Below are 26,770 nucleotides of genomic sequence, written 5' to 3'. Positions count from 1 at the left end.
GAAGCAAACACGAGCTCGAAAACCCCCTAGCAGGACAAAGCTTCTCACTGCAGCTCGCTCTGCAAATAGATCTGTCGACCATGTGTGCAGAGCGGAGCGGTGTTGAATGCGCCAATACGCAGACCCCCCCCCCCTTCCGATGGAGTAACGGTAACGGTAAAACCCAGTTGATGTGTTTTGTCGTACTGGACAACACACCATTTCATCAAAAAAGAAAGAAACACCATGACCTCTGAAGTGTTTTACGATACAAGGAAAGATACTCATTTAATCAGATAAAACATGACGTTCATGGATTACAGCTATTATAATAAACACAAATCAAGGCACGATAACAACAACCAGTCACGCGCACAAGCTCTCCTCTGAGCGTCATATTGCAGTAGAATAAGATGATAAGTTCACGGTTTGGATCAGCAGTGTTTCTATTGATAGACGTGAATTAAAAGTCGCTACAATACACTCCATGATTTATACGTTTGTTTATGACCATCAATAATCTATATTCGGGCACTCAGGCACTTTGGCAACATAAAAAACGATCTGTATCAGAACAGAGATGTATTGGGCAGAGAGCTGGCCAAGCAACCCTCCTGGGTATGTTCAGGATTATTATCATTATTACAGCCACTCCCCTCCCGGAGAGCTACTGCACGTGCAGGACTTCGTTCCAGCCCTGCACTACCAAAACACACTTGGTTCTACTTATCAGCATGTCCTCTGAACCTTGATTGAATCTGGTGTAGGGCTGGAGTAAAAGCCTGCATACCCAGCTACACACACACACTTCATATCCCATAGTGCAACGCTCTGGTCTAGAAGTAGATCTCTTCTCTCCTTCCCACGAGACGAGACGGAGACACGATGATGTCATCGTCCGAATCCTCAGAGTCCATCGCCTTAGCAACCTTGGAGTCTGGAGGTGGGTGGAGCTGTAGCTGTGCTACAGGCGAAGCACAGGAACACATTACATACACACACATTACATACACACACATTACATACACACACACACATTACATACACACACATACATACACACACACACACACACACATTATATACACACAGGAACACATTACATATACACACATTATATACACACACACACACACATTATATACACACACATTATATACACACACACACACACATTATATACACACACATTATATACACACACACACACTATATACACACACACACACATTATATACACACACACACATTATATACACACACACATTATATACATACACATTATATATACACACATTACATACACACACATTATATATACACACAGATATTATATACACACATTACATACACACACACATTACATACACACACATTATATATACACACACACACATTATATATACACACACAGAAGCACAGGAACACACAGAAGCACAGGAACACACACTCACACACTCTCACACACACTCATAGAAGCACAGGAACACATTATATACATACACACACACACACATTATATACACACTCACAGAAGCACAGGAACACACACACACATATTAGATACACACACAGAGAGAAGCACAGGAACACATATTATATATATATATATATATATATATATATATATATATATATATATATATATATGTATATATCCACAGACAGTATACCTGGTGTGAGTCTCCTCCTGTTGGACAGTGTGTTAGAGACAGGCCAGGGATCTTCCTCACTCAGCTCCGTTACATCTTCATCTACATCACTGCCTGGAAGGGCTAACACACACACACACACACACACACACACACACACACACACTTTCAAATCCTGATTTGTCCTTCAGTCAGCGCTGTGCCACCAAGGTGTCAGATACAGTGTGTGTGTGTGTGTGTGTCTCACCTGTGTTGCTGGGAGTGTGTGTTGAAGGGACAGAGGGGTCTCTTCTAGGAGCTGGTGTGGGTCCCCAGGGAGGAGGGGCTGGGGTGGGTCCACAGGGAGGAGGAGCTGGGGTGGGTCCACAGGGAGGAGGGGCTGGGGTGGGTCCACAGGGAGGAGGGGCTGGGGTGGGTCCACAGGGAGGAGGGGCTGGGGTGGGTCCCCAGGGAGGAGGGGCTGGGGTGGGTCCACAGGGAGGAGGGGCTGGGGTGGGTCCACAGGGAGGAGGGGCTGGGGACTCAGAGCTACAAACATACAGTTATACATACAATACAAAAACAGACACTTTCCAAGGTCAGAACTGTGTGTGGTGGTGTGCTGTGTCACCTCTCCGTCATTAGTGCGCTGCGTGTCAGGTGACCTCGGAACACAGACTGGATCAGCGTCACGGCAACCAGCTCCTCATCCTCCACACAGGAGGTAACATCACTGCCGCGCTGTGATTGGCCATTCTGGAAATGAAACATTAAATAGTAACTCCTATATCAGAGCCTAATTAGGGCAAATTCCCTTTACTCCATAGATACTTATTGTAAATACGGGGAAACAGTGCCCCTAAGTGGCCATTTGGTTGAACTACAACATAAAAATATATATATACATTTTACCTTTATTTAACTAGGGAAGTCAGTTCTTAAGAATAAATTCTTATTTTCAATGACAGCCTACCGAGGAACAGTGGGTTAACTGCCTTGTTCAGGGGCAGAACGACAGATTTGTACCTTGTCAGCTCGGGGATTCAATCTGCAGCCTTCGGTTACTAGTCCAACACTCTGACCACTAAGCTACCTGCCACCCCACAAACATTGTAGGTGTGTGTGTGTGTGTGTGTGTGTGTGTGTGTGTGTGTGTGACCTTGTTGAGAGTGCTGGTGTGTGTGTCTTGGAGGTGAGCTATCTGGCTCTGTCTGAGGAGATGTCCTCTTATTGCTGACTGGACAAATACTGTGTCCTGGGGGAGGAGAGAGGAGCGAGAGGAGAGAGAGGAGAGAGAGGAGAGAGAATGTACTTTATTAGTCCATATGAGATGGGCATTTGTCTTCATTCCCGTTCTGTGGTGGCCGCTGGCAGGTACAACACCTTATTTGGATTAACTATTTAAAATGTTTGTTTCTGGTTAGTTAGTTACAGTAATGAGTTAGTTACCCTTTCACTGTTCCTGGTTAGTTAGTTACAGTAGTTAGTTACCCTTTCTCTGTTTCTGGTTAGTTAGTTACAGTAGTTAGTTAGTTACCCTTTCTCTGTTTCTGGTTAGTTAGTTACAGTAGTGAGTTACTTAGTTACCCTTTCTCTGTTCCTGGTTAGTTAGTTACAGTAGTTAGTTAGTTACCCTTTCTCTGTGCTCCAGCCACTCTGTTCCTGGTTAGTTAGTTACAGTAGTTAGTTAGTTACCCTTTCTCTGTGCTCCATCCACTCTGTTCCTGGTTAGTTAGTTAGTTACCCTTTCTCTGTTCCTGTTTAGTTAGTTACAGTAGTTAGTTAGTTACCCTTTCTCTGTTTCTGGTTAGTTAGTTACAGTAGTGAGTTAGTTAGTTACCCTTTCTCTGTTTCTGGTTAGTTAGTTACAGTAGTTAGTTAGTTACCCTTTCTCTGTGCTCCAGCCACTCTGTTCCTAGTTAGTTAGTTACAGTAGTTAGTTAGTTACCCTTTCTCTGTGCTCCATCCACTCTGTTCCTGGTTAGTTAGTTACAGTAGTTAGTTAGTTACCCTTTCTCTGTTCCTGTTTAGTTAGTTACAGTAGTTAGTTAGTTACCCTTTCTGTTTCTGGTTAGTTAGTTACAGTAGTGAGTTAGTTAGTTACCCTTTCTCTGTTTCTGGTTAGTTAGTTACAGTAGTTAGTTAGTTACCCTTTCTCTGTGCTCCAGCCACCCTGTTCCTGGTTAGTTAGTTACAGTAGTTAGTTACCCTTTCTCTGTGCTCCAGCCACTCTGTTCCTGGTTAGTTAGTTAGTTACCCTTTCTCTGTGCTCCAGCCACTCTGTTTCTGATTAGTTAGTTACCCTTTCTCTGTGTTCCAGCCACCCTGTTCCTGGTTAGTTAGTTACAGTAGTTAGTTACCCTTTCTCTGTGCTCCAGCCACTCTGTTCCTGGTTAGTTAGTTAGTTACCCTTTCTCTGTGCTCCAGCCACTCTGTTTCTGATTAGTTAGTTAGTTACCCTTTCTCTGTGCTCCATCCACTCTGTTTCTGGTTAGTTAGTTAAAGTAGTGAGTTAGTTAGTTACCCTTTCTCTGTGCTCCAGCCACTCTGTTTCTGGGTTAGTTAGTTAAAGTAGTGAGTTAGTTAGTTACCCTTTCTCTGTGCTCCAGCCACTCTCTCTGGATCACCCTAGCTGCCCTTTCCTTCTCCTCCCTCCCTTCTGGGTTCTCCTTCCGGTTCTCCTGGTTCTGTTCTTCTCCAGTCCATCTCTTCTTCTCCTCCTCCAGGGATTGTATCTTCATGGTCAGCTGTTCTCTCTCCAGTCTGGACAAGAGGAGGAAAATCAGACGAGTAGAAAGGTTTCCATGGAAACGTCATGGCACAGACACACAGAGAGAAGAAGTTTCCATACAACCTCTGTGGGCATGTCACAGTGGTTCTAAGCCTGTAGTAAACAGTTAAAGTAGTATTTCTGTCATGTTGGATGTAAACACCATTCATTGAGTAGTAGTGTATTCCCCAGTCAGGACGTTCAGGTTGAACTGGGAGATACATACAGAGAGAGCTGTGTTTCCTTCTCATGTTCACTCCTTCGTTCATTCTTCCTCCTCTCCGTCTCTTCCTCTTCCTGCTCTCTTTCAGCCATCAGTCGTCTCAGCTCCCGTCTGAAAACAGAAGGTTCAAACCATCAGTCGTCTCAGCTCCCGTCTGAAAACAGAAGACTCAGCCATCAGTCGTCTCAGCTCCCGTCTGAAAACAGAAGGTTCAACCATCAGTCGTCTCAGCTCCCGTCTGAAAACAGAAGATTCAGCCATCAGTCGTCTCAGCTCCCGTCTGAAAGCAGAAGATTCAGCCATCAGTCGTCTCAGCTCCCGTCTGAAAACAGAAGATTCAGCCATCAGTCGTCTCAGCTCCCGTCTGAAAACAGAAGATTCAGCCATCAGTCGTCTCAGCTCCCGTCTGAAAACAGAAGATTCAGCCATCAGTCGTCTCAGCTCCCGTCTGAAAACAGAAGATTCAGCCATCAGTCGTCTCAGCTCCCGTCTGAAAACAGAAGACTCAGCCATCAGTCGTCTCAGCTCCCGTCTGAAAACAGAAGATTCAGCCATCAGTCGTCTCAGCTCCCGTCTGAAAACAGAAGATTCAGCCATCAGTCGTCTCAGCTCCCGTCTGAAAACAGAAGATTCAGCCATCAGTCGTCTCAGCTCCCGTCTGAAAACAGAAGATTCAACCATCAGTCGTCTCAGCTCCCGTCTGAAAACAGAAGGTTCACCCATCAGTCGTCTCAGCTCCCGTCTGAAAACAGAAGATTCAAACCATCAGTCGTCTCAGCTCCCGTCTGAAAACAGAAGATTCAACCATCAGTCGTCTCAGCTCCCGTCTGAAAACAGAAGATTCAAACCATCAGTCGTCTCAGCTCCCGTCTGAAAACAGAAGGTTCAAACCATCAGTCGTCTCAGCTCCCGTCTGAAAACAGAAGATTCAAACCATCAGTCGTCTCAGCTCCCGTCTGAAAACAGAAGACTCAGCCATCAGTCGTCTCAGCTCCCGTCTGAAAACAGAAGATTCAGCCATCAGTCGTCTCAGCTCCCGTCTGAAAACAGAAGATTCAGCCATCAGTCGTCTCAGCTCCCGTCTGAAAACAGAAGATTCAGCCATCAGTCGTCTCAGCTCCCGTCTGAAAACAGAAGATTCAACCATCAGTCGTCTCAGCTCCCGTCTGAAAACAGAAGGTTCACCCATCAGTCGTCTCAGCTCCCGTCTGAAAACAGAAGATTCAAACCATCAGTCGTCTCAGCTCCCGTCTGAAAACAGAAGATTCAACCATCAGTCGTCTCAGCTCCCGTCTGAAAACAGAAGATTCAAACCATCAGTCGTCTCAGCTCCCGTCTGAAAACAGAAGGTTCAAACCATCAGTCGTCTCAGCTCCCGTCTGAAAACAGAAGATTCAAACCATCAGTCGTCTCAGCTCCCGTCTGAAAACAGAAGGTTCAACCATCAGTTGACAGTAAACATATTCTCAAAACTAAGAACACCAATAACCAGATATCAAACATTCTATTGCAATCACTGGTGATTTCCAATTTCAATTTCCCATACTGCATTGCTGTAGTCATAGTAGCGTCTCTCTTACTCTCTATCCGTCAGCGTCTCCTGTAGCTCCGCCTTCTCCTGCTCCAGTTGTCTGACACACCCCTTCAGACGGACAAACCCCTCCCCTTCCTGTTGGGTGTTTCCCACTGCAACGCCCCCTTCCGTTGTTACGGCGGTTATCCCCGGCGTCGTAGCAACCCCTGTCTCCGTGGGCGTGGTGTGGTGGTCAGTCTGGACTAGTCTGTCCACCCCACTCCTCCTGGCCGGGGCTCTCCTCCCCTCCTCTAACCTCTAAGACAGGAAGGGAGAGGGAGTGTTAACGTGTGTGTGTGTGTGTGTGTGTGTGTGTGTGTGTGTGTGTGTGTGTGAGCCACAAGACTGTGTTATCCCCCTGAGCTAAAGCCTAGGTTACTCCCTCCATTCCACTGTGTAGGACCAACCAGGAGCCTCCATCTACTCACCGTCTCCAGTTCCACCAGTCTCCTCAACACTCTCTGTTTGCTCCAGTCTTTGTAGGCTGAAACACAAGTGCAACAAATCATCGACTAGAAATACTCTGAATACACGAGATTGGGCCATTTGTTATTTAACCTTTGACCCTGTGTTGTGTTGATTTCCTCAAAGTGTGTGTGTGTGTGTGTGTGTGTGTGTGTGTGTGTGTGTGTGTGTGTGTGTGTGTGTGTGTGTGTGTGTGTGAGAACCTTTCAGCCCGCTGGCTGGGCTTTCTGTGAGTTCCTCTCTCAGTGTGTGGTTCTCCTGCTGTAGCTGTTTCAAGTTCTCTGATAGACGCAGAACCGTAGAGCTTAGAACCTTCTGCTTCCTCTGAGAACCTTTATTCTCTGCTCTACTGCTACAGAGGGAGAGGAGAGAGAGAATAGAGAGGGGAAGGCGAGAAAGAGAGACCGAGATAGGAGAGAGAGAGAGAAAGGAGAGAGAAGGAGAGGGAGAGGGAGAGCGAGAGAGAGAGCGAGAGAAATAAAGAAATATAGAGAAAGAGAGAAGAGGGTGTGAGATTGAACAGGAAATGTAAGTGAACAAGTCTGTGAAGGAGGTGACAGGTAGCCTAGCGGTTAAGAGCGTTGGGCCAGTAACTGAAATGTCGCTGGTTCAAATCCCGAGCCGACTAGGTGCAACATATCTGCCCATGTGCCCTTGAGCAAGGCACTTAACCCTAATTGCGCCTGGAAGTTGCTCTGGATAAGAGCTTCTGCCAAGTGACTAAAATGTAAACATTTTTACTTTCTGTACCTTTTCTCTGTTGCGTCCAATATCATCCTCAGTCTCTGAATCTGGAGAATACACACACACACACACACACACAGACACACACACAGACACACACACACACAGAGACACACACACACACACAGACACACACACACACAGACACACACACACACACACACACACACACACACACACACACACACACACACACACACACACACACACACACACACACGCACACAGACACACACGCACACAGACACACACACACAGAGACACACACACACACAGACACACACACACGCACACAGACACACACACACACAGACACACACACACGCACACAGACACACACACGTTAGCACCAGAAAAGATGACGTTCAAGTAGAAACATCTCACTGCACTAGAACAGAGAGCAAAGATGTACCTCCTCAAAGTAGGTCTCCACTGTGATCTTCAACTCCTCCAGATTAGTGGTCTGCAGCTCACTCTGCAGTTTGCTGTTACAACGGGACATGACAGGTTGAAGATGACACTACTCATCTTGGTTTTATAACAACGATACATCAAACATCATCTATTAGTGATGGAGCTTTCCATCTGGGCACTCTGGGAAACGAGATGGTGCATCTCAACATGTCATTCTGCAAAAAGTGTCTAATGAATAAATACATTCAGAAAGAGACAGACAGACGGACACACAGATACACAGACAGACAGGCAGGCACCGACAGACAGACAGGCAGGCACCGACAGACAGACAGGCACACAAAGACAGACAGACAGGCACAGACAGACAGGCACAGACAGACAGACAGGCACAGACAGAGAGACAGGCACAGACAGACAGATACACAGACAGGCACAGACAGACAGGCACAGACAGGCACAGACAGACAGGCACAGACAGACAGGCACAGACAGAGAGACAGGCACATACAGACAGACAGGCACAAACAGACAGACAGACAGGCACAGACAGACACAGACAGACATGCACAGACAGACAGGCACAGACAGACAGGCACAGACCGACAGGCACAGACAGACAGACTTACGTCACAGTGTTCTCCTTCTCTCTACACTGCTGTTCCAGCTTCAGGATTCTCTGTTTCAGTCCATTAACAACCTGCAGGACAGGACATGTCAATCAACACCTTCCTACAACACACACACACACACAGACACACACACAGAGACACACACAGAGACACACACACACACACACACACACAGAGACAGACACACACACACACACACACACACACACACACACACACACACACACACACACACACAGACACACACAGACACTTACCAGGCTCCCCTGGTGTTTCTTGTCCACCAGACCCAGTGTGTACTCCGGTCCCTGTGGAGGGAAACAACAGGCTCAGATCAGCTACAGAGACCTCCATGGAGTCACTATGATCTGTTACAGAGACCTCCATGGAGTCACTATGATCTGTTACAGAGACCTCCATGGAGTCACTATGATCTGTTACAGAGACCTCCATGGAGTCACTATGATCTGTTACAGAGACCTCCATGGAGTCACTATGATCTGTTACAGAGACCTCCATGGAGTCACTATGATCTGTTACAGAGACCTCCATGGAGTCACTATGATCTGTTACAGAGACCTCCATGGAGTCACTATGATCTGTTACAGAGACCTCCATGGAGTCACTATGATCTGTTACAGAGACCTCCATGGAGTCACTATGATCTGTTACAGAGACCTCCATGGAGTCACTATGATCAGCTACAGAGACGTCCATGGAGTCACTATGATCAGCTACAGAGACCTCCATGGAGTCACTATGATCTGTTACAGAGACCTCCATGGAGTCACTATGATCTGTTGCAGAGACCTCCATGGAGTCACTATGATCAGCTACAGAGACCTCCATGGAGTCACTATGATCAGCTACAGAGACCTCCATGGAGTCACTATGATCTGTTACAGAGACCTCCATGGAGTCACTATGATGTGTTACAGAGACCTCCATGGAGTCACTATGATCTGTTACAGAGACCTCCATGGAGTCACTATGATCTGTTACAGAGACCTCCATGGAGTCACTATGATCTGTTAGAGACCTCCATGGAGTCACTATGATCTGTTACAGAGACCTCCATGGAGTCACTATGATCAGCTACAGAGACCTCCATGGAGTCACTATGATCTGTTACAGAGACCTCCATGGAGTCACTATGATCTGTTACAGAGACCTCCATGGAGTCACTATGATCTGTTACAGAGACCTCCATGGAGTCACTATGATCTGTTACAGAGACCTCCATGGAGTCACTATGATCAGCTACAGAGACGTCCATGGAGTCACTATGATCAGCTACAGAGACCTCCATGGAGTCACTATGATCTGTTACAGAGACCTCCATGGAGTCACTATGATCTGTTGCAGAAACCTCCATGGAGTCACTATGATCAGCTACAGAGACCTCCATGGAGTCACTATGATCTGTTACAGAGACCTCCATGGAGTCACTATGATCTGTTACAGAGACCTCCATGGAGTCACTATGATCTGTTACAGAGACCTCCATGGAGTCACTATGATCTGTTACAGAGACCTCCATGGAGTCACTATGATCTGTTACAGAGACCTCCATGGAGTCACTATGATCTGTTACAGAGACCTCCATGGAGTCACTATGATCTGTTACAGAGACCTCCATGGAGTCACTATGATCAGCTACAGAGACCTCCATGGAGTCACTATGATCTGTTACAGAGACCTCCATGGAGTCACTATGATCTGTTACAGAGACCTCCATGGAGTCACTATGATCTGTTACAGAGACCTCCATGGAGTCACTATGATCTGTTACAGAGACCTCCATGGAGTCACTATGATCTGTTACAGAGACCTCCATGGAGTCACTATGATCTGTTACAGAGACCTCCATGGAGTCACTATGATCTGTTACAGAGACCTCCATGGAGTCACTATGATCTGTTACAGAGACCTCCATGGAGTCACTATGATCTGTTACAGAGACCTCCATGGAGTCACTATGATCTGTTACAGAGACCTCCATGGAGTCACTATGATCTGTTACAGAGACCTCCATGGAGTCACTATGATGTTACAGAGACCTCCATGGAGTCACTATGATCAGCTACAGAGACCTCCATGGAGTCACTATGATCAGCTACAGAGACCTCCATGGAGTCACTATGATCTGTTACAGAGACCTCCATGGAGTCACTATGATCTGTTACAGAGACCTCCATGGAGTCACTATGATCTGTTACAGAGACCTCCATGGAGTCACTATGATCTGTTACAGAGACCTCCATGGAGTCACTATGATCTGTTACAGAGACCTCCATGGAGTCACTATGATCTGTTACAGAGACCTCCATGGAGTCACTATGATCTGTTACAGAGACCTCCATGGAGTCACTATGATCTGTTACAGAGATCTCCATGGAGTCACTATGATCTGTTACAGAGACCTCCATGGAGTCACTGTGATCAGCTACAGAGACCTCCATGGAGTCACTATGATCTGTTACAGAGACCTCCATGGAGTCACTATGATCTGTTACAGAGACCTCCATGGAGTCACTATGATCTGTTACAGAGACCTCCATGGAGTCACTATGATCTGTTGATGCTGCTGGGGGTCAGTATGATCTGAGCTGATGCTGCTGGGGGTCAGTATGATCTGAGGTGATGCTGCTGGGGGTTGGTACCTTGGTGGGATCCAGCAGCTGTTCTATTTGCTTGTCTTTCTTAGTTTTGTCCTCCTCCAGACGCCGTAGTTTGGCTTTCATCCTGTCCTTCTCTGACTTCTGAGCCTGAAGACTCTGGAACAAACAGACCTGATCAATTCAGTTCAGGATTAAAGACATCAGATTTCTGCCGTTTACTAGAAGGTTCTAAATGTCCAACACCTACTACAAAGTAGGATCAATGAGTTAGCCAGCTAACTTGCCTAAATATTCCAAAAATACCTTTGTTTTGTGTGTGTGTGTGTGTGTGTGTGTGTGTGTGTGTGTGTTTCGTTACCTTCTTGAGGTGGATGATCTCATCGTACATGTCCTCCTTCTCTCTGTAGTCTGGAGGGAGAATAACTGTTACATACTGTAGAATAACTGTTACACTGTAGAATAACTGTTACATACTGTAGAATAACTGTTACACTGTAGAATAACTGTTACACTGTAGAATAACTGTTACATACTGTAGAATAACTGTTACATACTGTAAAATAACTGTTACACTGTAGAATAACTTACACTGTAGAATAACTGTTACACACTGTAGAATAACTGTTACACACTGTAGAATAACTGTTACACACTGTAGAATAACTGTTACACACTGTAGAATAACTGTAGAATAACTGTTACACACTGTAGAATAACTGTAGAATAACTGTTACACACTGTAGAATAACTGTTACACACTGTAGAATAACTGTTACACACTGTAGAATAACTGTAGAATAACTGTTACACACTGTAGAATAACTGTTACACACTGTAGAATAACTGTAGAATAACTGTTACACACTGTAGAATAACTGTTACACACTGTAGAATAACTGTTACACACTGTAGAATAACTGTTACACACTGTAGAATAACTGTTACACACTGTAGAATAACTGTTACACACTGTAGAATAACTGTTACACTGTAGAATAACTGTTACACACTGTAGAATAACTGTTACACACTGTAGAATAACTGTTACACACTGTAGAATAACTGTTACACACTGTAGAATAACTGTTACATACTGTAGAATAACTGTTACATACTGTAGAATAACTGTTACACTGTAGAATAACTTACACTGTAGAATAACTGTTACACACTGTAGAATAACTGTTACACACTGTAGAATAACTGTTACACACTGTAGAATAACTGTTACACACTGTAGAATAACTGTTACATACTGTAGAATAACTGTTACACACTGTAGAATAACTGTAGAATAACTGTAGAATAACTGTTACACACTGTAGAATAACTGTAGAATAACTGTAGAATAACTGTTACACACTGTAGAATAACTGTAGAATAACTGTTACACACTGTAGAATAACTGTAGAATAACTGTTACACACTGTAGAATAACTGTTACACTGTAGAATAACTGTTACATACTGTAGAATAACTGTTACACACTGTAGAATAACTGTTACACACTGTAGAATAACTGTAGAATAACTGTTACACACTGTAGAATAACTGTTACACACTGTAGAATAACTGTTACACACTGTAGAATAACTGTTACACACTGTAGAATAACTGTTACACTGTAGAATAACTGTTACACACTGTAGAATAACTGTTACACACTGTAGAATAACTGTTACACACTGTAGAATAACTGTTACATACTGTAGAATAACTGTAGAATAACTGTTACACTGTAGAATAACTGTTACACTGTAGAATAACTGTTACACTGTAGAATACCTGTAAAATAACTGTTACACACTGTAGAATAACTGTTACACTGTAGAATAACTGTTACACTGTAGAATACCTGTAAAATAACTGTTACACACTGTAGAATAACTGTTACACTGTAGAATAACTGTTACACTGTAGAATACCTGTAAAATAACTGTTACACACTGTAGAATAACTGTTACACTGTAGAATAACTGTTACACTGTAGAATACCTGTAAAATAACTGTTACACACTGTAGAATAACTGTTACACTGTAGAATAACTGTTACACACTGTAGAATAACTGTTACACACTGTAGAATAACTGTTACATACTGTAGAATAACTGTTACACACTGTAGAATAACTGTTACATACTGTAGAATAACTGTAGAATAACTGTTACATACTGTAGAATAACTGTAGAATAACTGTTACACTGTAGAATAACTGTTACACACTGTAGAATAACTGTTACACTGTAGAATAACTGTTACACACTGTAGAACAACTGTTACACTGTAGAATAACTGTAGAATAACTGTTACACTGTAGAATAACTGTTACACACTGTAGAATAACTGTTACACACTGTAGAATAACTGTTACACTGTAGAATAACTGTTACATACTGTAGAATAACTGTAGAATAACTGTTACACTGTAGAATAACTGTTACACACTGTAGAATAACTGTTACACTGTAGAATAACTGTTACACTGTAGAATAACTGTAAAATAACTGTTACACACTGTAGAATAACTGTTACACACTGTAGAATAACTGTTACACACTGTAGAATAACTGTTACACACTGTAGAATAACTGTTACACACTGTAGAGTAACTGTTACATACTGTAGAGTAACTGTTACACACTGTAGAATAACTGTTACACACTGTAGAATAACTGTTACACTGTAGAATAACTGTTACACACTGTAGAATAAATGTTACACTGTAGAATAACTGTAGAATAACTGTTACACTGTAGAATAACTGTTACACACTGTAGAATAACTGTTACACTGTAGAATAACTGTTACACACTGTAGAATAACTGTTACACACTGTAGAATAACTGTTACACACTGTAGAATAACTGTTACACTGTAGAATAACTGTTACACACTGTAGAATAACTGTTACACACTGTAGAATAACTGTTACACTGTAGAATAACTGTTACATACTGTAGAATAACTGTAGAATAACTGTTACACTGTAGAATAACTGTTACACACTGTAGAATAACTGTTACACTGTAGAATAACTGTTACACTGTAGAATAACTGTAAAATAACTGTTACACACTGTAGAATAACTGTTACACACTGTAGAATAACTGTTACACACTGTAGAATAACTGTTACACACTGTAGAATAACTGTTACACACTGTAGAGTAACTGTTACATACTGTAGAATAACTGTTACACACTGTAGAATAACTGTTACACTGTAGAATAACTGTTACACACTGTAGAATAAATGTTACACTGTAGAATAACTGTAGAATAACTGTTACACTGTAGAATAACTGTTACACACTGTAGAATAACTGTTACACTGTAGAATAACTGTTACACACTGTAGAATAACTGTTACACACTGTAGAATAACTGTTACACTGTAGAATAACTGTTACACACTGTAGAATAACTGTTACACACTGTAGAATAACTGTTACACTGTAGAATAACTGTTACACACTGTAGAATAACTGTTACACACTGTAGAATAACTGTAGAATAACTGTAGAATAACTGTTACACTGTAGAATAACTGTTACACACTGTAGAATAACTGTTACACACTGTAGAACTGTTACACACTGTAGAATAACTGTTACACACTGTAGAATAACTGTTACACACTGTAGAACAACTGTTACACTGTAGAATAACTGTAGAATAAATGTTACACTGTAGAATAACTGTAGAATAACTGTAGAATAACTGTTACACTGTAGAATAACCGTAGAATAACTGTTACACTGTAGAATAACCGTAGAATAACTGTTACACTGTAGAATAAGTGTAGAATAACTGTTACACTGTAGAATAACCGTAGAATAACTGTTACACTGTAGAATAAGTGTAGAATAACTGTTACACTGTAGAATAACCGTAGAATAACTGTTACACTGTAGAATAACTGTAGAATAACTGTTACACTGTAGAATAACTGTTACACACTGTAGAATAACTGTTACACACTGTAGAATAACTGTTACACTGTAGAATAACTGTTACACACTGTAGAATAACTGTTACACTGTAGAATAACTGTTACACTGTAGAATAACACACACACAGACACACACACTCACACACACACAAGCACACACCATTGGATGAGGAGTGTTTGGGTTTCTTAATGCCCAGAGCCTGTTGGAGATACTCTGGAGTACAGGGAGAAGAGGAGAGACAGGCAACTCTCAGAGACTGGGACAGACCTAGAGAGAGAGAGAGGAGAGACAGGCTGAGGTGTTGTGTCAAAGTCAACTCTCAGAGACTGAGACAGACCTAGAGAGAGAGAGAGAGAGAGGGGAGAGAGAGAGGCTGAGGTGTTATGTCAAAGTCAACTCTCAGAGACTGGGACAGACCTAGAGAGAGAGAGAGAGGAGAGAGGGGAGAGAGAGAGGCTGAGGTGTTGTGTCAAAGTCAACTCTCAGAGACTGGGACAGACCTAGAGAGAGAGAGAGAAAGAGAGAGGGATGGATGAAGGGGGTGGAGAGGGAGGGAAGGAGGGATGAAGAGGGGAGCGAGAGAGAGAGAGAGAGAGAGAGAGAGAGAGAGAGAGAGAGAGAATAACATATTTTTAATACAATGGTAGACCTATAATGAATAATGTTGTGAAAGACATGGTTCCCCTCTGAGCAAAACATATCACTAGGGGTCAACAAAACCCTACAAGCTGTCAGCTGGAATAACATGCAACAAGATACCACACTAGCTGAATAACTGTGTGTGTATGTCCCTATGGAGGTTTAGGAATAGAGTTGTCTCTCTGGTTTCTATGGAGGTTTAGGAATAGAGTTGTCTCTGGTTTCTATGGAGGTTTAGGAATAGAGTTGTCTCTCTGGTTTCTATGGAGGTTTAGGAATAGAGGTGTCTCTCTGGTTTCTATGGAGGTTTAGGAATAGAGTTGTCTCTCTGGTTTCTATGGAGGTTTAGGAATAGAGTTGTCTCTCTGGTTTCTATGGAGGTTTAGGAATAGAGTTGTCTCTCTGGTTTCTATGGAGGTTTAGGAATAGAGGTGTCTCTCTGGTTTCTATGGAGGTTTAGGAATAGAGTTGTCTCTCTGGTTTCTATGGAGGTTTAGGAATAGAGTTGTCTCTCTGGTTTCTATGGAGGTTTAGGAATAGAGTTGTCTCTGGTTTCTATGGAGGTTTAGGAATAGAGGTGTCTCTCTGGTTTCTATGGAGGTTTAGGAATAGAGTTGTCTCTCTGGTTTCTATGGAGGTTTAGGAATAGAGTTGTCTCTCTGTAGTACAGCCACATTGGTATGTTAGTAAAGAGCTGTTTTCTACGGTGATAAAGTTCTGTTAATATTTCCATGGGACCCACCGTGCCCGTTGCTTAGCGAAGCCAGACAGCTCTCCTTTGGGGTCCGAGCTGTCTCACCCCTCTCCAAAAGAGTGTCACCTCTCCCCACTAGGGCCTCCCCCCTCTCACCCAGAGTTCCTCTCAGGGGCCTCCAGGCTGACACCGCTGATCTCCTCGGGTTCACATCCATACTGGAGAGATACGGAGACCCTGCGCGCGCACACACACACACACACACACACACACACACACACACACACACACACACACACACACACACACACACACACACACACACACACACACACACACACACACACACACACACACACACACACACACACACACACACACACACACACACACACAGACAACAAAGTTAGGGTGGTAAAAGCAATGGAGTTGAACTTGATTCTCAAAGTCAGATGTATTGTAGATGATAGCTGGTCTTACTGGGAGAAGGGGGAGGTTTACCAGACAGCTTCTTTTTCCTGGCTTTCTGTTGAGACACAAACCAGGGTTAGGAGAACTCACAAACACACACCACACACACACACACACACACACACACACACACACACACACACACACACACACACACACACACACACAGGAGTGGGCAGAAAGTCATCTCACCTTTCCAGAGTCTGATATGCAGGTAGCAAGAGAAAGACCATCCTCGACCTTGGAAACAAGGAGGGGAGAACTAGTTAGTAAGTCTATCTATACAACTTATGGTAGACTAATAGAGTAACAGTACAATAACTGCTGTTACGGTGATGTCGCAAAACAGTATCCAATCTACAGAAGTAGTATTACAGAGGCTAACTAAAACAGTATCTAATCTACAGAAGTAGTATTACAGAGGCTAACTAAAACAGTATCCAATCTACAGAAGTAGTATTACAGAGGCTAACTAAAACAGTATCCAATCTACAGAAGTAGTATTACAGAGGCTAACTAAAACAGTATCCAATCTACAGAAGTAGTATTACAGAGGCTAACTAAAACAGTATCCAATCAACAGAAGTAGTACTACAGAGGCTAACTAAAACAGTTTCCAATCTACAGAAGTAGTATTACATAGGCTAACTAAAACAGTATCCAATCTACAGAAGTAGTACTACAGAGGCTAACTAAAACAGTATCCAATCAACAGAAGTAGTACTACAGAGGCTAACTAAAACAGTTTCCAATCTACAGAAGTAGTATTACAGTAGCTAACTACAACAGTGATGGTGTTAAAACAGTATCCAATCTACAGAAGTAGTATTACAGTAGCTAAGTACATCAGTGATGTCGTAAAACAACACATTGGCCGTGTACAAGTTGAGCATCGCTGTTGTTGACGCACCAGATCTTCTAGGTCTTCGTCCGTCGGGATATCGCTGGCCACGAGAGACATCGTGGAAGTTGGATACAGATAAAATGATAAACTAATCTCTCTTTGGAGGAATTGGACAGTTGTAGAACCTCTCCTTGCGTGTTCTTGTCATTTTTCGATGCTTCATTTCGCTATGTTGACACGTTTGCCTCAGCTATAGCTGCGGGGAAAAACAAGCATTTGGTAGGAATATATATTTTTTAAACACCTCTTACTTTGAGATCAAAACATAATCAAATGCCTGTCCTCAAAACGATACGAAAGCAACAGTAGCCTAGCAGCTATAGCCTACCCAAAGCGATTATTTTAGATTTCGTACGAGCACAGCAGACACCTACAATCTCTCGTATTACACCGTTGCTTGGAATAAACGATGCAGAAATGGAAATATCATTTGCGGCGGTTAGCCTTCTATCATAATTCCTCTGATGTTGTTTCTCCGGCTATCTCTGTGGCATCAGTAGTCTAGCAACAAGAAACAATTGTAGCCGAGCAGCAATACGTTAATGTTCGTTTATGAGCGTCTTTGCTGCGCAGGTTTTGCGCAGACCATGACCGAGTGCTTCTTCTATGGTTTTCACTGTTCAGACAAAAACCCATAATCAGTTTAAATATCTTATTATTATTGTGCATGTAAACGTACTCACTGACTAGCCTAACTCGAGGGTGTTACTGTGTGTATACATAGTTAGTGTCTTCATTTCATAGTAAAGCTGTGCCACTTCATCTGGAAAGTCATTGCTGTTTCATGCCAACTTGTGTATCCGCTGTCAGAAGCTTGTGTATGACGTCATATGTTGCTGAAACTGGCTTGAATGTTAGCTAATGTGTGTGCTAACCCAGCTAGCTAGCTGTTTACTGTTCAAAGGCAGGTATGGGACTCTGAGTGAATGTCAGAGACACTGTGGATACTGTGTCTCTGACATTGTGTCTGTGGATATGTCTGTGGATACTGCTGTCAGGTGTCTGTCTGTATATACTGCTGTCAGGTGTCTGTCTGTGGATACTGCCGTCAGGTGTCTGTTTGTGGATACTGTGGCAGGTGTCTGTCTGTGGATACTGCTGTCAGGTGTCTGTCTGTGGATACTGTTGTCAGGTGTCTGTCTGTGGATACTGCTGTCAGGTGTCTGTCTGTGGATACTGCTGTCAGGTGTCTGTCTGTGGATACTGTGGCAGGTGTCTGTCTGTGGATACTGCTGTCAGGTGTCTGTCTGTGGATACTGCTGTCAGGTGTCTGTCTGTGGATACTGCTGTCAGGTGTCTGTCTGTGGATACTGCTGTCAGGTGTCTGTGGATACTGCTGTCAGGTGTCTGTCTGTGGATACTGCTGTCAGGAGTCTGTCTGTGGATACTGCTGTCAGGAGTCTGTCTGTGGATACTGTGGCAGGTGTCTGTGGATACTGCTGTCAGGACAGGGACAGAGATGAGAGAGTCAACATAAAGTTGTTCGTCACAAGACTCTGAGGTCCAGAATCAGTCTCAGGTAAGAGACTTTATCTCAGAGTTTAAAGCCGAGTCCCTTGTCGTGAAAGGAGGGAGAGAGAGAGAGACATAGATAGAGAGAGAGACTGAGACAGAGAGAGGGAGAGAGAGACTGAGACAGAGAGAGCGAGAGCGAGAGAGAGAGAAAGAGAGAGAGAGAGAGAGAGAGAAAGAGACATAGATAGAGAGAGAGACTGAGAGAGCGAGAGCGAGAGAGAGAGAGAGAGAGACAGAGAGAGAGAGAGAGAGACAGAGAAACGTGCACAGTGTTACACAAAGCTGCATACAGTGTTTCTACTTATCCTATATAGCCTATATATAATGTACATAAGTAGAAACCCTACTCCTAGCCTATATATAATGTACATAAGTAGAAACCCTACTCCTAGCCTGTATATAATGTACATAAGTAGAAACCCTACTCCTAGCCTATATATAATGTACATAAGTAGAAACCCTACTCCTAGCCTATATACACTGCTCAAAAAAATAAAGGGAACACTTAAACAACACAATGTAACTCCAAGTCAATCACACTTCTGTGAAATCAAACTGTCCACTTAGGAAGCAACACTGATTGACAATAAATTTCACATGCTGTTGTGCAAATGGAATAGACAAAAGGTGGAAATTATAGGCAATTAGCAAGACACCCCCAATAAAGGAATGGTTCTGCAGGTGGTGACCACAGACCACTTCTCAGTTCCTATGCTTCCTGGCTGATGTTTTGGTCACTTTTGAATGCTGGCGGTGCTTTCACTCTAGTGGTAGCATGAGACGGAGTCTACAACCCACACAAGTGGCTCAGGTAGTGCAGTTCATCCAGGATGGCACATCAATGCGAGCTGTGGCAAAAAGGTTTGCTGTGTCTGTCAGCGTAGTGTCCAGAGCATGGAGGCGCTACCAGGAGACAGGCCAGTACATCAGGAGACGTGGAGGAGGCCGTAGGAGGGCAACAAGCCAGCAGCAGGACCGCTACCTCCGCCTTTGTGCAAGGAGGTGCACTGCCAGAGCCCTGCAAAATGACCTCCAGCAGGCCACAAATGTGCATGTGTCAGCATATGGTCTCACAAGGGGTCTGAGGATCTCATCTCGGTACCTAATGGCAGTCAGGCTACCTCTGGCGAGCACATGGAGGGCTGTGCGGCCCCACAAAGAAATGCCACCCCACACCATGACTGACCCACCGCCAAACCGGTCATGCTGGAGGATGTTGCAGGCAGCAGAACGTTCTCCACTGCGTCTCCAGACTCTGTCACGTCTGTCACATGTGCTCAGTGTGAACCTGCTTTCATCTGTGAAGAGCACAGGGCGCCAGTGGCGAATTTGCCAATCTTGGTGTTCTCTGGCAAATGCCAAACGTCCTGCACGGTGTTGGGCTGTAAGCACAACCCCCACCTGTGGACGTCGGGCCCTCATACCACCCTCATGGAGTCTGTTTCTGACCGTTTGAGCAGATACATGCACATTTGTGGCCTGCTGGAGGTCATTTTGCAGGGCTCTGGCAGTGCACCTCCTTGCACAAAGGCGGAGTAGCGGGCCTGCTGCTGGGTTGTTGCCCTCCTACGGCCTCCTCCACGTCTCCTGATGTACTGGCCTGTCTCCTGGTAGCGCCTCCATGCTCTGGACACTACGCTGACAGACACAGCAAACCTTTTTGCCACAGCTCGCATTGATGTGCCATCCTGGATGAACTGCACTACCTGAGCCACTTGTGTGGGTTGTAGACTCCGTCTCATGCTACCACTAGAGTGAAAGCACCGCCAGCATTCAAAAGTGACCAAAACATCAGCCAGGAAGCATAGGAACTGAGAAGTGGTCTGTGGTCACCACCTGCAGAACCATTCCTTTATTGGGGGTGTCTTGCTAATTGCCTATAATTTTCACCTTTTGTCTATTCCATTTGCACAACAGCATGTGAAATTTATTGTCAATCAGTGTTGCTTCCTAAGTGGACAGTTTTATTTCACAGAAGTGTGATTGACTTGGAGTTACATTGTGTTGTTTAAGTGTTCCCTTTATTTTTTTGAGCAGTGTATAATGTACATAAGTAGAAACCCTACTCCTAGCCTATATATAATGTACATAAGTAGAAACCCTACTCCTAGCCTATATATAATGTACATAAGTAGAAACCCTACTCCTAGCCTATATATAATGTACATCAGTAGAAACCCTACTCCTAGCCTATATATAATGTACATAAGTATAAACCCTACTCCTAGCCTATATATAATGTACATAAGTAGAAACCCTACTCCTAGCCTATATATAATGCACATAAGTAGAAACCCTACTCCTAGCCTATATATAATGTACATAAGTAGAAACCCTACTCCTAGCCTATATATAATGTACATCAGTAGAAACCCTACTCCTGGCCTATATATAATGTACATAAGTAGAAACCCTACTCCTAGCCTATATATAATGTACATCAGTTGAAACCCTACTCCTAGCCTATATATAATGTACATAAGTAGAAACCCTACTCCTAGCCTATATATAATGTACATAAGTAGAAACCCTACTCCTAGCCTATATATAATGTACATAAGTAGAAACCCTACTCCTAGCCTATATATAATGTACATAAGTAGAAACCCTACTCCTAGCCTATATATAATGTACATAAGTAGAAACCCTACTCCTAGCCTATATATAATGTACATAAGTAGAAACCCTACTCCTAGCCTATATATAATGTACATAAGTAGAAACCCTACTCCTGGCCTATATATAATGTACATAAGTAGAAACCCTACTCCTAGACTATATATAATGTACATAAGTAGAAACCCTACTCCTAGCCTATATATAATGTACATCAGTAGAAACCCTACTCCTAGCCTATATATAATGTACATAAGTAGAAACCCTACTCCTAGCCTATATATAATATACATAAGTTGAAACACTGTATGCAGCTTTGTGTCACACTGCATTTTTCCTTGTCATTGTGTATTTGATTATTCACATTATAATTATGAGATGTTGTGTTGACCTATACTAACATGACGTAAAACTGAAGGTAATTAAAAAGGTAATTTACGTTACTGCTTTGTTTTTTCATGCTTCTATAGGGTTTAGGCATCATTCAGGATACCTGTTTGTATAATTTTTCACCACCTAACCTACTTGAAGAGACAGTAGTGATTTATGCAATGAATGTAGGAGCTCCGTTAAACCACAAGATGGAACTATCAACCCGTATTAAAAACAGCTTGTAAAGAAGTTGCTTTGCGATCTGCCAATACAATTTAAAGAAGTTGCTGCTAAAAATAGTATTTAAGACATGTCACGGATTATCTGAGCTGAAAATCGCCATTTCTTCCAAACAAAATGGTATAAAGATATAAAATCCCCCTAGGAAAAATAGATTGCATTCAGAGTGCAGAATAACTGCCGTATGTTGCAAATAAAGCTACAAAATAACACTTGTTTTTATTCTACTGCAGTAATTTTGCGGTGCAACTCCAAAATACCACAGTCAACTGCAATTACGGAAGTTTAACTGCAGTTTTAAAACTCCAAAAAATCACAGATCAGATCTTTCTTTAAAAGGGTCTTCAAGATAACATCACCGATCGAGAAAAAATGTACTAGGCAAGATGGCGACGGCGGATGTTTGGTTTAAAACGGCTAGTCTGGTGAAGATAATAGCAGAGAGTGAGAATGCGTAGGTTACCGTGACGAAGAAGAAGGGAAACATGATAAATAAAGTTGTGGTGGATACTAGGAAACCCCAAGATTCGTTTTTTGTGTGTGATTTGTGAGTGATTGTAGCGCCCTCACATGGTCATAAACTGTACAGCACAGTTGGAGTCAGAAAATTGTTATTATTGTGAACGCAGCTGAACGTTTTGGGGAACTTCATGATTTCACAGCCGAAGCCTTGCAAGAAATCCTGTCGGAGATTGTTCCGCCTGTGTATGGATGTATTTTGGAATTGACTGTGATGGGTTTTGTTTGTTGATGTGTTTATTTTGAATGTTGTCTGCCCAGTTTCTTGAACATTTATGAATGTACCATCTCTGATTGCACCAGACTGCTGCTCACGGACAGAAGAGATGGACTTCCAACCATAAATAGCCAGGTGACTTTAACACTAATGTTAGCTAGCTAGGTGTTGATAGAGAGTGGTGTAACAGCTGCAGGAAAAGGTAGCTAGATAATATAACGCTACCGAACTACCAATGTTAGCTAGTTAGATCTGCCCGCCATTGACATTAAACTGATAGTTAGCTAACGTTAATTGTCCATAATCTAGTTATGGAATCTATAAAACGTTAACCAGCTAACGTTACTATAGCTAGATGTCTGTATGAAGAACCATTTTTTTTTAGCTAGTAGTTATTAAAACTGCATCGCCTGTCAATGCACGATTGTCATAGGTCTAGAGTATCTGAGAGTTGTCACATATTAGACAAGTGAACACTTTTGGGGTGGTTAGCTAACGTTACATACAAATAAAATGTCACTGGATCAATCGAGTCTGCTGTCCATTTTTCCGGCTAGAGACCATGTTGCGGAGCCTTCGGTAGGCAAGCGGTCATTTGATTGATGAAGAGATGGTCAGCAATCTAATTGCTGTTGGAGAGGAGTTCCTGCAAGAGGCGAAGGACATCCAGCAACGGGAACCTTACCAAGATTACCAACCTTACCAAGATTACCAACCTTACCAAGATTGCAAGTTGTTACATTTGTATCATTTTTTGAACGGCATGAGTGGCATAGCCTGAGATTTTGTATAATTTACTTGTCCTGTGTTAAATCTCCTGTGTCAAATCTGAAAGAGGCGCATTTCGCAAAATATCTAGCGAAGTCAATGGAAAAAAACATTTGGTTGGCTTATCTCTAATGCTGTTGCTAAATTATATATGGTGCTCTTAGTCTTTTAACCTAAAACAGTTTTTAGCAGTGTATGTTGTAGCTAATTTATTGTTTATTTTAGTAGCCTATCAAGCCCCTTTGGCGGGAAGGCGGTATCCGGTCACCAAGGAGCAGCTTCCGTTCCTCATAGATTGTCATATGACCATAAGACAAATGGCAGATGTTCCCAATGTGTCGCACCAATGTGTCGCACACTCAAGCTGCGCATGAGGTAAGTTATTGTAATTGAATAAAGCAATTGTAACACGAGAGGGTGATCTCTACATCCTCTCTAGATTTGATCACATTCCTGATTAATGTATATTTTAGTGTTCTTTTTGTATTTAGTCATTTTCAGCTCAAGAAATCAAATTGTATTTGTCACGTGCGCTGAATACAACAGGTGTAGATCTACAGTGAAATGCTTTACAGGGAACACAAACCGCGCGCCAACGAGTGACGCAGATCGCGCTGCAAGTTCTGCCTCTCCCATCTCCTCATTGGTTTATAGAAGCAGCTACCCACGTGGGTGACTGAAAGAGAACGAGGTCAGTGGCGTAATGCACCTAATTTACATAAGTATTCAGACCCTTTGCTATGAGACTCGAAATTGAGCTCAGGTGCATCCTGTTTCCATTGATCATCCTTGAGATGTTTCTACAACTTGATTGGAGTCCACCTGTGGTAAATTCAATTGATTGGACATGATTTGGAAAGGCAAACACCTGTCTATATAAAGGTCCCACAGTTGACAGTGCATGTCAGAGCAAAAACCAAGCCATGAGGTCGAAGGAATTGTCAGTGGAGCTCCGAGACAGGATTGTATTGAGGCACAGATCTGGGGAAGGATACCAAAGAATTGCTGCAGCATTGAAGGTCCCCAAGAACACAGTGGCCTCCATTATTCTAAAATGGAAGAAGTTTGGAACCACGAAGACTCTTCCTAGAGCTGGCCGCCCGGCCAAACAGGCAATGAACGCGGTAAGCTATTACCAATCCCCCCGGCAGGAACACAGAACCAAACAGGCAGTGAACGCCGTAAGCTATTACCAATCCCCCCGGCAGGAACACAGAACCTAACAGGCAGTGAACGCGGTAAGCTATTACCAATCCCCCCGGCAGGAACACAGAACCAAACAGGCAGTGAACGCCGTAAGCTATTACCAATCCCCCCGGCAGGAACACAGAACCTAACAGGCAGTGAACGCGGTAAGCTATTACCAATTCCCCCGGCAGGAACACAGAACCTAACAGGCAGTGAACGCGGTAAGCTATTACCAATCCCCCCGGCAGGAACACAGAACCTAACAGGCAGTGAACGCGGTAAGCTATTACCAATCCCCCCGGCAGGAACACAGAACCAAACAGGCAGTGAACGCCGTAAGCTATTACCAATCCCCCCGGCAGGAACACAGAACCTAACAGGCAGTGAACGCGGTAAGCTATTACCAATTCCCCCGGCAGGAACACAGAACCTAACAGGCAGTGAACGCGGTAAGCTATTACCAATCCCCCCGGCAGGAACACAGAACCTAACAGGCAGTGAACGCGGTAAGCTATTACCAATCCCCCCGGCAGGAACACAGAACCAAACAGGCAGTGGGGGGAAAAGTATCCAATTGTACAAATACTAGAGTTAAAGTATAGATAACTTTTTTAAAGAAAGTTACTCAAATGAAAGTCACCCAGTAAAAGTCAAAGTATACTTACGTATCAAAAGTAAATGTTATTGGGGAAATATACTTAAATAGTAAAAGTATAAATCATTTCAAATTCTTTATATTAAGCAAAACAGATGGCACCATTTTCTTGTTTTTAAAATGTATGGACAGCCAGGGGTACACTCCAACACTCCAACACATGGGTGTAGTGAGTCTGCCAGATCAGAGGCAGTAGGGATGACCTACTGATGACCTACTGTTCTCTTGATAAGTGGGTAAATCGGACCATTTTCCTGTCCTGCTAATCACTGATGAGTACTTTTGGGTGTCAGGGAAAATGTATGGAGTAAAAAGTACATTTTCTTTAGGAATGTAGTGAAGTAAATGTTTTCAAAAAATAAAAAGTAAAGTACAGATACCCCCAAAAAACGACTTAAGTGGTACTTTAAAGTATTTTTACTTCAGTACTTTACACCACTGCTAACAGGCTGGGTGGTGGTGGGAGCTACAAGCCACAGTAGCAGCAGGATTTCTACTGGTAAATGTGTGCTTTCATATTGTTTTCTTTGGCAACTGTGGTATCAGCAGGATAAATGCCTCTGTTCTGTACATTACCTTGGAAACATGAACTCCTCTGTTCTGCACGTTACCTTGGAAACATGAACTCCTCTGTTCTGCACGTTACCTTGGAAACATGAACTCCTCTGTTCTGTACGTTACCTTGGAAACATGAACTCCTCTGTTCTGCACGTTACCTTGGAAACATGAACTCCTCTGTTCTGCACGTTACCTTGGAAACATGAACTCCTCTGTTCTGCACGTTACCTTGGAAACATGAACTCCTCTGTTCTGCACGTTACCTTGGAAACATGAACTCCTCTGTTCTGTACGTTACCTTGGAAACATGAACTCCTCTGTTCTGTACGTTACCTTGGAAACATGAACTCCTCTGTTCTGTACGTTACCTTGGAAACATGAACTCCTCTGTTCTGTACGTTACCTTGGA

General features: G+C 43.1%; 1 protein-coding gene across 1 annotated transcript; it reads right to left on the bottom strand.

Moving 5' to 3' along the window:
- Positions 1-238: 238 nt before the first annotated feature.
- On the bottom strand, positions 239-18,249 carry LOC120042372 (IQ domain-containing protein E-like). The gene is made up of 22 exons (XM_038987200.1): positions 18,088-18,249; positions 17,720-17,909; positions 17,002-17,049; positions 16,819-16,864; positions 16,387-16,575; positions 15,165-15,272; positions 11,411-11,460; positions 11,095-11,208; positions 8,689-8,739; positions 8,429-8,499; positions 7,798-7,870; positions 7,392-7,432; positions 6,845-6,993; positions 6,605-6,660; positions 6,184-6,434; positions 4,607-4,714; positions 4,202-4,373; positions 2,770-2,865; positions 2,242-2,366; positions 1,879-2,159; positions 1,653-1,754; positions 239-943 (listed from the first exon to the last, which is right to left on the bottom strand). The coding sequence occupies exons 2-22, from the start codon at positions 17,768-17,770 to the stop codon at positions 816-818; spliced, it is 2,310 nt and encodes a 769-aa protein (XP_038843128.1). The 5' UTR covers positions 17,771-17,909; positions 18,088-18,249; the 3' UTR covers positions 239-815.
- Positions 18,250-26,770: the final 8,521 nt, after the last annotated feature.

This window comes from Salvelinus namaycush, unplaced genomic scaffold (assembly GCF_016432855.1).
Source record: "Salvelinus namaycush isolate Seneca unplaced genomic scaffold, SaNama_1.0 Scaffold662, whole genome shotgun sequence".
Taxonomy (NCBI): Eukaryota; Metazoa; Chordata; class Actinopteri; order Salmoniformes; family Salmonidae; genus Salvelinus; species Salvelinus namaycush.
This window is presented reverse-complemented; position numbering and strand designations above follow the sequence as displayed.

Excerpts from the sequence above, each read along its gene's own strand:
- LOC120042372 (XM_038987200.1), bottom strand. The coding sequence starts at position 17,770 with ATGTCTCTCGTGGCCAGCGATATCCCGACGGACGAAGACCTAGAAGAT. Across the intron at positions 15,273-16,386 it reads TTCGCTAAGCAACGGGCACG|GTCTGTCCCAGTCTCTGAGA; the intron begins GTGGGTCCCATG and ends CTCTCTCTCTAG. Across the intron at positions 4,374-4,606 it reads AAGGAAACACAGCTCTCTCT|ACTGGAGAGAGAACAGCTGA; the intron begins GTATGTATCTCC and ends CCTCTTGTCCAG.